At 37.0% G+C, this 14,486-nt stretch overlaps 1 protein-coding gene and 1 non-coding gene across 2 annotated transcripts in view; one reads left to right on the top strand and one right to left on the bottom strand.

Annotated features, from left to right (window-relative positions):
• Smp_160440 (putative zinc finger protein) overlaps positions 1-14,486 on the bottom strand; it is a gene marked incomplete at its 3' end in the record, with an annotated part of 38,573 nt that overhangs the window by 10,892 nt on the left and 13,195 nt on the right. Inside the window, exons 9-14 of the mRNA XM_018792903.1 lie at positions 10,573-10,659; positions 9,357-9,443; positions 7,790-7,876; positions 5,800-5,886; positions 3,482-3,568; positions 626-712 (exon numbers count right to left, since the gene is read on the bottom strand). Coding sequence (XP_018647469.1) covers positions 626-712; positions 3,482-3,568; positions 5,800-5,886; positions 7,790-7,876; positions 9,357-9,443; positions 10,573-10,659 — 522 coding nt within the window. The remainder of the gene's footprint in view (positions 1-625; positions 713-3,481; positions 3,569-5,799; positions 5,887-7,789; positions 7,877-9,356; positions 9,444-10,572; positions 10,660-14,486) is intronic.
• On the top strand, positions 12,855-12,926 carry Smp_tRNA_00670_Pseudo_TTG.1.1. Its single transcript has one exon. It is a non-coding gene (tRNA).

The raw sequence follows: 14,486 nt of genomic DNA, 5'->3' as shown, positions 1-14,486 counted from the left end.
TGGCTATCAGGACTCAGTGGCCGAGTGGATAACGCGATGGCGTTTAAAGCGAAAGTTATTGGGTTCGATTCCCAGAGTGAACATCAACTCTGAGATGCAGGTACCTCCGGCTGACGAGTCCCAAATAGGACGAAACGCGCATCCTGGATTCCACTGATAGCCACTATCCATCTTTGCTTACTATGCCTGTAAATTACGACTATATCGATGCAATACGCACAGTATGCACATATGCCAATTGCAGACTGACCAGTTGCAGTTCTTACACATCAATGGGAAGATTCAAACAAACAATACTAAATGAACTTTCATAACCTGTTTTTGACTAGATAAAAATGGCTTTACTTTCTCATGGTCATTTTAAGGTTAAGTCGTACTTAAACACAAACTTAGTTTTCCAAAAGCATAGTACAATAGAATATCAAGGAATGAGACATCGAACAAGACAACATATACACACATTGACGGGACTTGATGGTTAACTAAAAGTCAGTCAGCTAGTCATACGCAACTTGAAACTTGAGACATATGAGGATCCGTTCAAATTGACACATCAACCATATCAATCAAAGAACAAATACAGAGTTTATAGAGTTCTCGACAGTATACCATAACACAAACTCACCCTCATGAACATTTTCTTTATGTCTACGTAATTCACTAGTTGTACCAAAGGCACTAGGACAAGATTCACATTGATAAGGACGTAACTCTGTAGAGAAGTGTAATACAAAGAAACAGTGAAAAAGATTGAGAAAATAATTGGTGGAATTAATGACACCAAAATAAACAATGATAGTAAGTTAAATGAAACCAAAACAGTAGGACAATATCACCCAATTATTTCACCAATAGTTGATTACCTCTTTCGATGACAATCACTAAGAGATAAGTGTAGGGACGGCCTACGGTGAACTTAAGGAAGCTCTGAAAGAGTCAAAGACAGTCCATCTAATCACCTTTTGGGAGAACATTCCAGAACTTCGACGTGCGGTCTCCCGATTGGACAAATGCTAAAAACCACTGCATGCGGATTGGATGACTGTAATGATGACCTCATTTTTACTTAAAAACTGTAAATACCTAAGTGTTTTGTACCATATTCGACACTGTTTGAAATAAGATTTCTCCTTACTTGCTTTGTGTCTTCTAACTTGAGACTTGGACGGTTCTAACGCTAGAGTGCTCAAGTTGTACGTGGTATAGCAAGAACACAAGTTCTAGATATAACAATAAGCTTAACGATATTGTATATTAAGGAGTGAATCTTATCAAAAACAGATTTGTATACTGAATTTTGCGAACCATAAATTCGATATGATGGTTAGCAGTGTTGTCAATTGACTGACACACTGGATGCAGTTTTATTGTTCAAGGATTGAAATCCGAGTACATTAACAGTCAAAACCATTGATCTTCACTGATCAGTAGCACATAGCCATTGAACTTCAATAGATTCGTTTGTCTCTCCATAATTCTTTTAGCTGTTGAGAGGTAAAACCGGTCGAATCTCATAAAAACTATTTCACTGACACAACAAAGAAGAAGTTAAGGTAACATAAGATAAGAATGACTGCGTCTTTCAATGAAACAATTTTAAATAAATCCCAGTTTGTCAACAGGAACATGGTTTACCTCTCCATAACTAGTAAGAACGTGTATTCTTTCCATGTTTCCCATATACTTTGGGTAAAACTAGAATTATGTAGTGATCAGAATTAAGAAGTGGATTCAGTTTGTAAGTCGAATATATAAGAGCATGAGAACCGGTAGGGAAATCGTCTAAATACTTATGATTTAGGGATGATAGAAAGCTACAATTGCATGAATCGAAATGACTGTATACGATTGAAAGAGACTCAAATAAAGACAGTAGAATAAAACTCAGTGAAATCCTCTAAAAAACTTTGAATATACATATCTAGATTGACACGATTTCACATTTACAAATGTGACTACATCATCAGCACACCTTTTCCTATTGTTTGAACGTCCTTGATGATCAGTCTTGAAACCATGTAATGATACTAATTTATCATCATCTAAATCCGTTAACCAGGATTCTTGAAATGAGATCACACAACAATTATAATACATGTGTAGGTTCAGTAACAATTAAAAATAGTTTACTCCTCCTGTGGTGTGGTCTACTTATATCCACATAAGTAGTCTAAGGTGTTGGTCAGACATAGAATGTATTTTGGCAGAAGACCGATGAGGAAAGAACTGAAATGAAGCGCAATCGGTAGGAAAATGCATGAACAGTAGAATTAGAGAAGAAACAGTGGAGATTGAGACAATTGCTTGTTAATTTGCAAATTAACTGTTCATTGTATGGTTATCAGAATTTACTGAGAAAGTCTGTAATTTTTGCTTAAATACATTCGATTGTCTCCAGTCGTGTTCTGTTCACTACACTACTAATGTCGATAGACATAAGTAGTATGTATCATCAATCGAAAGTGAAGTGCCTAGCGGCAGGTTGTGAAGATCAAAGAAAAGAGAACGAGAACATAGGGTGATTGAAGTGGAAACGAAGGGACAATTGAGACAATTGATTGACATTTTGCAAATTGAGGGTTTACCGCATGGTGCTCAGATTTTAAGAAGAGATCCCGTGATTTTGTATTCAAGTACGTTTGGTTGTCCCCAATTGTGTTCTCCACGTCATTCCTATTAATGATGTACAGTTAAAAGTAGGTAATCTACGAAAGGGAATAGAATTAATTTCCATTATTTTTAGTGAGTTTTGTTAACCGACGAAATATCACAGAGTGAATGTCAATGTTTGGAAGGTGATGGCAACTTGTCGAGATATCTTGATGGTTGAAAAAATAGGTGACTTATATATTGAAACAAGACATCAGTAGTAAATTCAGAAAGTTCAAATATCACAGACCTCCCATGTAAACTGTTATATTAATTTCAACTGTTGTATTCCGAAGAGAATTGTAAATGGTCCCTTTTGAGAACCATTTATGGACCAACGTGATATGTATATTTTCTATTGTATACTTGTTAACTAACTAAACTATTCATATTCATGTTCCTCTTATTATAAGCTTATTTTGACCCTTAGACTATTATTGCACGATTTACCATTCCTGAGTTATACCCAGTCTATTAATTACTGCTCCCTCTATTCACAGCCACATTTGGCTAACTCTTGTACAAATGCCATTTTCCATTTTATTGGTACGATGTGGTCAGTCTGTTTGGTATATAAACTCAGTATGTTTGAAATACAATGATTAATGCCGCAGAGGCTGTTCTCGACTTAACTGGCTGGGCTAGACAGAAAGCAGGACCGATACGCACTCTAGACTGCTCATACGGTTATCGTGTGTCACTGTTCCAATCGATAATCCGCTGCTCTCTGATTGGCGGTCTTATCACGTCATACATTAACTGGGCATCCACTCGGCCACAAGACATAACAATAACATTGAAAGTATTATTATTAAAAAAATTTTAAACTTACTTTCATGTACACCGGCAATATGTTTCTTTAATGTACCTAACTGTGTAAATTGTTTACCGCATAAATCACACGTGTGACGTTTAAAACCTTCAGAAAGGGAACGAATTACAAGAAAAGACAACTATAGAACTTATAAAAATTGATTTGATTTTCAAGAATTCACAATTTTGCTAGTTCAACAAAAAGAAACTTCCATGAACGAACTTTTAAAAAACGTCATTTTAAGTTTAAATTAAAACTTTTTAAAGAAAAAATCGATAGTGGCTAGCAGTGGAATCCAGTTTAACGAGCGTTTCGTCCTATTTGGGACTCGTCGGCTGGATGTACCTGCATCTCAGAGTTGATGTTCACTCTGAAACTCGAACCCAGTAACTTTCGCTTCAAACCTTTTTCGCTAATTATCTTTCTAAAGAATTTCAAATAAATAGTTCTGAAAAATGAATTAGTCAATAACAAGGTATGAATATCTACGAAATACCGACAGTTAGTGGGTTGTTCCTCCGCGAATTCGGTTAAATAGAAAAGGCTGCTTTCCATTGTGAGATAAACAGAAATATTGCTAAAAGTGGTTTTACGAAAAAAAACTATGCTTTGTAAGTTAATCACACGAGGAAATAGATTTGTCGAAGTATCGATCATTACAGGCTCTTATTGAGAGGTTGAACTGATTTCTATCAGGGCTAAACGACTGAATAAATACCGGTCCCTATTCAGTAACTAAAGAACCTCCTTTCAAAACACAAGTAGTCTGAATGATGAAACTAGGTTTAACGAGTTGAGAGAAGAAATAAATGTTACACATACACACACACACACAGATAAACACACCCAAATTTAGTCGTGACGTTAAAAACGAACTTAAATTCGATGTCCTTCGGATCGGATAGATTATTTTATGAACATAAAGGTGACAGTGGCCAGTTGGGTGTTTCTCAATCTTTCGTTCAGTTCATTGGCAATGTTGAAAATGTTGCCTGGCACCAACAGTAATATGATTCTTTTGTAGTTCTTCTCTTTGATATCTCTCTTACCAGTTTGTTTATACTAGTTCGTCCCCCCACATCTTTTTGAGGAGGACATAGAACATCTTTGCAGTTGTCTCTGATTCTGATTTGTATCTTAGCTGGTATGTTGTCTGGTCTTATTGTTTGCCATTATTGATTTGTCGGATGAACTTGTTTATATTGTTGATGCGGTAACATCTACAGGGAGGTTCGCGTGTGTTGCTTCGATATCCAGGGGTTCATCAGAGAAAGGTTTACCTAAAAGTTCTCTTTAGTGCCCCAACTACCTGTTACACTGCTCCTGAATCCCAGAGATTGGTTCCCCTTCTTTGCTTCTAACTGATTGCTCTGGTCTAATATGTTTTTCTTCTACAGTCTTGGTTACATCGTGTAGTACTTTCATATTTACCTTTCTATCAACTTTTTCTCCTGTGCTTAAAATGGATTTTACATATTTCAGTTTGGGAGTTTTAGTGTCTGTGTTCACTCGGCTGTTTGCTTCTGTATGTTCAGTTTGAGTCTTAGCTTCCTCTGCTTTTGTTGACTGCTATGTTTCTGTTTTTTTTATTTCTTCAGACTGTCTATACAGATTCGTTTTTTTCTAATGCTTCATGGGGCCCAGCAAATCCTAGAGTACTGGAGTTACTGCTCTTGTTTGCAATTATTTGTCGAGTTATTTTAAACTCTTTGAGCTTGTTAACGTCTCGAAAGAAGGTTAAATAAAACTTTGCAATGCTGTGTCTTCATTGCTTCTTTAGCTCGGTCACTATTAAGTAGGGATCGGAGACTATATCAGTTGCACTCTTTGTTATTCTAACTTTAATGAACCTTCTGGACCTTTTACTCAACCTAATATGATTGATCTTATTTCTCGTTGTGTAGTCTAATAGTAAGGTTTCTTCCTGAGGATTTCTATACGGTGGACTGCAGGCTCCATCATCTTCGTTGATATCATAAGTGAGTGTGCAGCACTCTATAGCATTTATTGCAATACCCATTATTTTTTATTCGAAGGACGATATCGGTGTCATGAGTTTCCCACTTTATGAGCGTTTCTCGTACTTCCTTGGACAAGATCAGTGAAACTCCATATGTCATCCGCCAAAATTGTAAACATGATTTAACAAAACTGAAACTACTATGTATTATTAAGTAGTGTAATGTAAAACACGAAAACATTAGGAAGGAAAGAGATAATCAGTACACGGATAACAGAGTTTTTAAAGAATCTTTACGCTGGTTTATGTTGATTGATTAACAATCGACAATAAAAACACATCAACGAGGTTGATATATAAAACAATTTTATTTTACCTTGATCTACAACACACTTATGAACACGGACATGTCCAAGTTGAGTGAATCTTCGCTGGCAAAAATTGCATTGATAAGGTTTTTTACCTGAATTAACCGCAACAATAAATGAAAAAAGAAATAATAATAATCATCAAACCGATGGTTGGTTGTTATTTTTTAAAAAAAGTGGACGATAGTAATTCAGAATGTAGATGTAAATAGTAGTACGTTTAAGTTACACATTTAATGGTACATGTGCCCCCGAATGCTCTGGTACAGCCGACAGTGGAGAGGGCCCGCCCCCTCTCTCGAAATGCTCTCACACGGTCACGCGTATACAGTCTCTGACAGTGAAGTCCTACTTACTGCCTTCTCACGGTGTCATTACTGTTGTTTACGAAAGTGAGAGGACGAAAAGCGAATGTCCGGCGCATTAACCAGGTCGGTGGACACGGAAAGTTCACCAAGAGGAGTTGGAAAACCCTCATTCCAAACCAATGGTGCACATGGGCTGGCTCCAGTATCCTGAAGGAACAAATGGAGTATGAACCAATAGTTGGTCACCGGCTACCATGGGACTGCATCTCCTTACGATGCTCCACTGCCTTGTGGATCAGACCTTTAGATCGAAAGCTCCGAGTGTGGCTTCTTAAGAAAACCAATTGTTTCGGTCTGGGCACCAGGGCAGTATCATAGACCTCACAAAATTAAGTGAAATAACAATTTTTTGTGTGACGCATATATATCTAGTGCCACTTTGTACCAATATTTATGTGTTTAAATAGATAAATAAATAATGGTACATGTCGGTAAACAGTGATTTACCACAATCCAAAGTGTAATGATTGAAGGAAAGAATTGAACACTCCGTTATCAAACGGTGATTTCGAAAACTTTTCACTTCAGATTTTAATTCATGATACTTAATGATGTGCAAAATCCAGTTGTTCAAGTGATTTCATTGTTAGATCAATCAACATAAAACTTTTCCATTACTTTTTCCATTGTATTTCTTAATTGACCCATAAATGACTACAAAGAGTTGTATCTTTAATAAATTTTGATTTATATCAGTCATAGGCAGTGTTGTATTCTGATATTGTCATGACATTGGTGTTCAAGAGGGAAAAAAACTATCTGCTAGAAATATGCATTGTTCAATGTACTATCCATTGAATTTTATCACAGAGATTCAGTTGGATTGGTGAACCATGAGAGAGAATAGTAGCTGGTATGGATTGAACAACAATAGATTATTATCTAAGTTATGTAAACAAATACTTGTCAGTATTGTATCGCAGTTACTAATTCACAGAATACCAACCTTTTTCTGAATTACTGTTGTGACGTACAGTGTCCGAGATCTGATACTGATATACGGTATGCTATGTGCCAAACCCCCAAACTGACTACTTGAGCGAGAAAGTGTATTGGACTACTGAATAAAATCCACTAATACTCATATATATACCATTCTATCCTTGGGAGATTGACCCATTTTGAACCCAATGAAATTCATTTGACTTTTTCATTAGGCTACTTCTAATTGGCACTCTACATCAACTGCCTTCTCATATTAATCATATGGAGGATTAAAATTGATGCAATGCCGTGGAGACTTAATGTCAAACTTTTTAGCATACGTAAATCCCATCCATATAAGAAGCATCTCTTAATCGTTTAAACTTTGAAATAGCTAAATAGTACTCAAGACATAACAATGCAGACGATGATCTAAAGTGGAGAACCCTCAAGTGACTAATATCGATCGACTGAGATTAAAAGAATACAGGATGTACATAACGATTCTCAAGGTATTTCTACTCCAGAACACCTGTTTACCGTTAGTGGACGTTTTGATTCGATCTATTAATGACTGAAGTATTATTACATTCGATCAGCAAATTATATATATATATATATATATATATATATATATATATATATATATACTGTAATAATAATAATAATGCATGATATAATTAACAACATCAAAGAGTGTATCTACCTTCGTGAACTGATGCTTTATGCTGTTTCAAATGGACACTTTGTGTGAAACGAGCACCACAGATATCGCATAAATGTGGACGTTTCCCTAAAAGATAGTAATTTATTTTATAATTTTATAGATGGGGAAGAAACAAAGAAGCATAGAGAAACAAATCAATGAATATTAAACGAATGACAAGTAGTAGACATATAATAATGGTTTGCCCGCAAATGAGCTGGTACGGCCGAGAGTGGGGAGAGTCCGCTCTCCCTCTCCAAATGCTCTCACATGGCCACGCGAATATATAGCCTCTGTCAGGGAGGTCCTACCCACTGCCTTCTCGTGGCGGGGGTGTTGTTCACGAAATTGAGAGGACGAAAGGGGACGTCCGGCGCTTTAACCGGGTTGGTGGACACGTAATGTTCACCAAGAGGAGTTGGAAAACCCTCATTCCAAACCAATGGTGCACATGGGCTGGCTCCAGTATCCTGAAGGAACAAATGGAGTATGAACCAATCGTTGGTCACCGGCTACCATGGGAATGCATCTCCTTACGATGCTCCACTGCCTTATGGATCAGACCTATGGATCGAAGGCTCCGGGTGTGGCCCCTTAAGAAAACCACCTGTTTCGGTCTGGGCACCAGGGCAGTATCATAGTCCTCACAAAACTAAATGAAATAACAATATTTTGTATGGCGCATATATATCTGGTGCTTCCTTGTACCAATATTTATGTGTTTAAATAAACAAACAAATAGTGGTACATGTCGGTAAACAGTGATTTACCGCAATCCAAAGCATTCTGTACTATTTGGGACTCGTCAACTGTCGTTCAGCTAACGAGTCCCAAATAGGACGGGACGCATGTCCTGGATCCCACTGCTAGCCACTATCCATCTTTGCTTATAATACTTGTGAATTAAGGCTATATCGAGGCAATACACACAGTATGCACATATGCTAATAAGAGACTGATCAATTGTAGTCCTAAATATCAATGGGAAGATTCAAACAAATAATACCAAGTGAATTTAAATGCTTGAAACGTTAGTGAATAAAACTCAAACGTTTAAGCCATTAGATTTAGGATCAATTATTAATAAGTTCTTGGTATTTGTGTCGTTGAGCCACAGGACATAGTTTTGCTATTTAGATCTTAGTGTAAAAGTCTGAATTGTGTCTGATTATCTTGAAAACCAATGTAAACTAGCCTCTTGAAGAGTATATTTATAATTATGTCAGTTGAATTAATAAGTCTATTTAAACATAACGGCTAAAGGATCTGCGGGGATGCTAAGTGTTGAGGTCTGAATTAGAAGTTAATACATTTGCATAATATGCCAAATTATTAGACAGTGAATACAGTTTTAGAAATTAAGTGCACAAACAATCAGAGTTCTGAACAGGCTAACATCATTAAGTACTAGATGGTAAGGTACAGTGGTTTTCATATTTATGACGACTATATCATCAGTGCCTACTTACTCATCTAGGGTAGGTAAATCAATTCATTGTAAAAATAAACAGTTAAAGACGCAAATATATCAGTCATTCATACAGGTTTTACTACTACTGTTACTTACCTTCATGAACAGCAGATTTATGATGATGTAATTTACTGGCCTGACCGAAACATTTCCCACAAATATCGCACATATGTGGTCTTTCAGCTACTAAAACATTGATTAAAAAAAAACATAGCCTTGTCAAAAAAAAATGACCGAGCGGATCGGACTATGAAAATGAAAGAAAATTTGTACCCGTAATACATGAATGGACAAAATATATGATTCCTAACCCCATATAACCCGGGTTACCCTCTTTCACAGTTACCATTCAGAAATACTGGTCCACTGGAAAATAAGACGCCGGCTCGAATCCCACAAGGAACATTAACTTCTGTAAAATTTCAGGTAAGTTTTGCTAACGAGTGCCAAGTTGCACGAAACAAAAATCAAGCAGGGATTTCTGTCAACTACTTTCAACAATCTTAGATGAAAATCATAGTGTACGCAATACCAAGTTATTTGGACTAGTCATCACATTGAGACAAAAAAACGATGGAATTTAATCAGCGTTAAAGAACTAGACTAATGATCAATCTGTTGTATCCCGTGGAGAATTATGAATGGTAAATTTTGAGGACTGTTTATGGACCAATATGATACGTATATTTCCTATTGTATAATTGTTAAGTAACTAACCTATTCATATTCGTGTCCCTCTTATTATAAGCTTATTTTGACCTATAGACTATTGTTATACGATGTACCATACCTGAGTTATCCCCAGTCTATTGATTACTGTTCCCCCTATTCACAGCCACATTTGGCTAATTCTTGTACAACTGTTATTTTCTATTTTATAGTACGATGTGGTCTGTCTGTTTGCTATATAAACCCAGTATGTTTGAGAATAATGATTCATATTGCAGAGGCTGTTATTGGTGTTCTGGACTTAACTGACTGGGCTAGGCAGAAAGCAGGACCGAGTAGTACTCAAGATAGCTCACACGGCTTTTTGTATATCATTGCTTCGAAGGATAATTCGCTTTTCCCTCATTGGCGGGAATCAGCACGTTCATACATATATAACAGGGCACGTACGCACTCACAATCAATATAAATCCTCCATCTTTAGCATTACGTGTGATATTATTCGACTAATATGTTAATAATATGTTAATTCTATAACTTTCTACGCGGACGTTAGATGAGACATCTTGAAGTAAGACGTATTTTTGCTAGATTGCGAAAAACTTCTAAGATCGACTAATAAGAAACTTTTTGAAATACTTACAATTATGAACAGTAGCCCTATGTTGACGCATATCGGCAGCGTGCTGGAATGCGATTCCACAAATACCACAATTATAACTAATTTCACCTAAATATAAAAATAGAGAAGAATTTGATGACTGAATAAAAGTGCTGACAATAAAGAATGTAATCCAAATTCATATAACTATTCTATATTGTATGAGACATGTGTACATAATGTTGTACCGTGTATTATTCCGGAGTAGTGTCATGAATATGTCCTACGTTTTTATGACTTCATATCACTTCTGAGTATATATGCTTTATTTCACAGGTCCCCATACTATCTGGATTAGTTGTGTCCACCTTCTTCCGAATGACCTAGAGATGTTATTTTATTTTATTTAAACATATAAATATTGGTACAAAAGGGCACCAGATACATATGCGCCACACTTTGTGTGAGGGCTGAGATATTGCCCGGGTGCCCAAACCGAAGCATGTGGTTTTCTTAGGGGGCCACACACCGAGCCTTTGACCTAAAGGTGTGATCCACAAGGCAGTGGAGCATCGTGAGGAGATGCAGTCCCATGGTAGCCGATGACCAACAATTGGTTCATACGTCATTTGTTCCTTCAGGATACTGGAGCCAGCCCATGTGCACCATTGGTTTGGAATGAGGGTTTCCCAACTCCCCTAAGTGAGCACTCCACATCTACTAACTCGGTTAATGCGCCGGACATTCGCTTTTCGTCCCCTCACTTTCGTGAACAACACCCCCGCCACGAGAAGGCAGTGAGTAGGACTTCTCTGGCAGGGGCTATATACGCGTGGCCATGTGAGAGCAGTTCGAGAGGGAGAGCGTATTCTCCCCACTCCCGGCCGTACCAGGGCATTTGGGGGCTTCCGAATGACCTAGAGATGGATGTATAGTCTTTTATGTTCTGACTGTCCGGGCCTCATTCTCGCTCTAATAGCTTACTTTATCTTGTGTTGTAGTGTACTGATACTAAGCAATCGTCTTGTAAATCACTTAACCAAGATTCTTGAATTGTGATTATGCCATAATTACGATACATGTTTAGACTTAGTATGGATTGAAGATAGTGTGGACGTTTATTCCTCCATATTTGACCTCAATAAATATTATCCCGTTGACTGAATATTTTACGCAGGCCAGATCTCCTAATCGTATTATGAATGTAGTCGAGATTATTCAAAAGATAGAACACCAGTTGTAAGGATAGTGTATTGTTAATAACTAATAAAATGCGTAAGCAACGCAGAAACAAACACACAAGGAAGTGAGTGAGAGAACAAAGCAAAATGAGCAGAAGGCATGTGAGCCTACTCACTTTAACCAAGCGTGAATCGATATTTATAGTAGAACAAAAGTTACAGACACATAATGAGTAGGGTAAGTAATCCACACACATACAATCGCATATAAAACAGTCAGAATTAGTAAGCGAATAAGTGGCATGGCAAAAATGTGGCTTCAGAAGAATGAATAGATTGATATGTCCAGAGGCTAGAATAACTAATGTGGGCTTGACATAGTACCAGCCCCTAAAACTGTCCACCTTCCCAATTGGTGATCAGCAGTTAGGTCTTGAAAGTTCAGTAATCCTCATCTAATTAAAGTTCATTTTTTCAAACGCATCTTGCCAGCCACCACGATGTATCTGATTATACTTTTTTGTACCTTGTAAGGTGATAGGCCGTAAACTTCTCATAAACGCTCCTGAATAGGTTATGTAAATAGTAGACATAATATTGTGTTAAAACGAACCCCCCATCTACATAGCTGACTTGTATAACAGGATATGTATGAGGAGCGAGTATTGCAGCCAGCATAGCTCGATTAGATCAACATGATAGCCAAAAGCGATACAATAATTCTCCTGAAACGTACCATTTAATGATCACGAGTAATTAATGTTAGTAGTAGATTGAAATTTTATAAATTTGGATGTAAATAACAAATCCACAAAATCGTAAACACTTTTTAAGTCACGTTTTTTTTGCGTCAGTGAATTTGAAGTGTTGATTTGTGATATTTTAGGTTGTAAGAGATTCCATAAACTCGGTTTTGATCTGGTTTACAGTGTATTATTAAGATTTTAAAAGTTACCATATTGTTTAGACTGAACAGAATCATTTTTCTTGTATGATCTCAGTCAGTCAATCAGTCACAACGTAGAACTTTATACGTACGTACGTACATTAGTTCGAGTTGCCATACCACATTAGCACAAAGATGCAGTTGTCGATTCAAATTCCATAGCGGTAGAAGTAGCAAGAGTATAAGCAGTAATCCAAAAGATTAGGGTTTGAAGATGTTATTACAGGAGTATAATCCCAGTAAATAAAATTTGGAAGACAAAAAGATCGAGACACGAAGAATTCAGAAGATTAGAATTTGGGAGAACACAAAGAGTAGATGCACCTTCGCCATTGCAAACGATTTTGAGCCATGTCATTCAACGTCTCCAATCATCGATTGTTATCATCTCGCGGATCCCAACCAGGTAGTCTACATTTACCAACATGGCTCAGTCCACTTTTCAATGACTTCATGGATTTGTGCCACGTTTTGGTATGGCCGCCCCTAGCTTTCTTCCAACCTACTACTACACCATAAAACATTGCACGTCAGGGTAGTCGGTGGTTGGGCATACGTAACACGTGTCCCAACCATCTCAACTGATGAAGTTTTACTACTTCATTACAGTAAAATATTTAAAACTGTAAAATTTTGAAGAAACACTAACAAACTTAGATTAATACAACAAATATAGTGATGTTTCATACACGAATAAGTCACTCTATTTACCTGCATGAAATGTGCGTCTATGTTTTTGTAATTCAGAAGATTCACGAAAACGAGCACCACAAAGTCCACAAGCAAAAGGATGACAACCTAAAAGAATCATAAAACAAATGGAACTATTATACTGATAGAAAAGAGGAAAAACATGACTACACATAAGGTGATCAGGTTTACATTAATTTTTTTATTAGTTCAGTAGAAATGAACAGCCTGATTAGCTTAGTGGTAACATCTGAGACTGTAAAGCTGGATGACTCAGGTTTGAATCCTACAGGGAGCATCAGTGACTTGGGGATTGCAAGTATGGCTTGCTGACGAGCCCCAACAAGCAAGTAACTTAGGTGGAGTATTGTAGTGCCAGTTACTCCCAATCTCTTGACATTTCAAAAATGATCATTAAAAATACTGATGAACTAGTCATCTTGTAGTACATCAAACGATAAATAAAAAACGCTATAGTTACATTCACTTACTTATAAGTTCTAACACATAGAGAAGTACATACCGATACTAATTACTAAGACCATTTGAATATGACTAGAATGATGGATCAAGTTCTACAATAAATAAGATGTTTTGTCATGGCAAACACTTGAATTGTAGCCACTTTTCCATTTGAATGGATAAAATTATTTAACTCCATTAGGATTATCCCATTATTAATTTAAAATCTCACCGCGCTTATATGAGATTTGAGAATTTTGACCAGTGCTATCTATGATTAACTCCGCCTGCAGCTCTTTTAGAGTTACTGCCGGTCCCAAGCCCGGGTAAAGGAGGAGGGTTAGGCATAGGGTTAGCGACCCCATCCCGTAGAAAAACTAACTCGCTAAAAGAACGCTAACCAGAAAAAATAATTTAAACCATTTAAACTCTGCCCTGGGAGTTGAAAGAATAAGCAGATATGAAAAAGATGAATAACAACTGGAAAAGATTGCCCAGGACAGAGTTGGGTGGAGAATGCTGGTGGGCGGCCTATGCTCCTCCACGAGGGGTAACAGGAGTAAGTAAGTAAGCTATCTATGATTGAGTTAATCAACAGTCTGAAAATTAAGAGTGGTCACTAATTGACAAAATGTGTGGCATTATGTATCTATTGTCGGTGAATATAGCTCCCGAAA

The sequence above is a fragment of the Schistosoma mansoni genome, chromosome 1, assembly GCF_000237925.1.
Source record: "Schistosoma mansoni strain Puerto Rico chromosome 1, complete genome".
NCBI classification, from domain to species: domain Eukaryota; kingdom Metazoa; phylum Platyhelminthes; class Trematoda; order Strigeidida; family Schistosomatidae; genus Schistosoma; species Schistosoma mansoni.
This window is presented reverse-complemented; position numbering and strand designations above follow the sequence as displayed.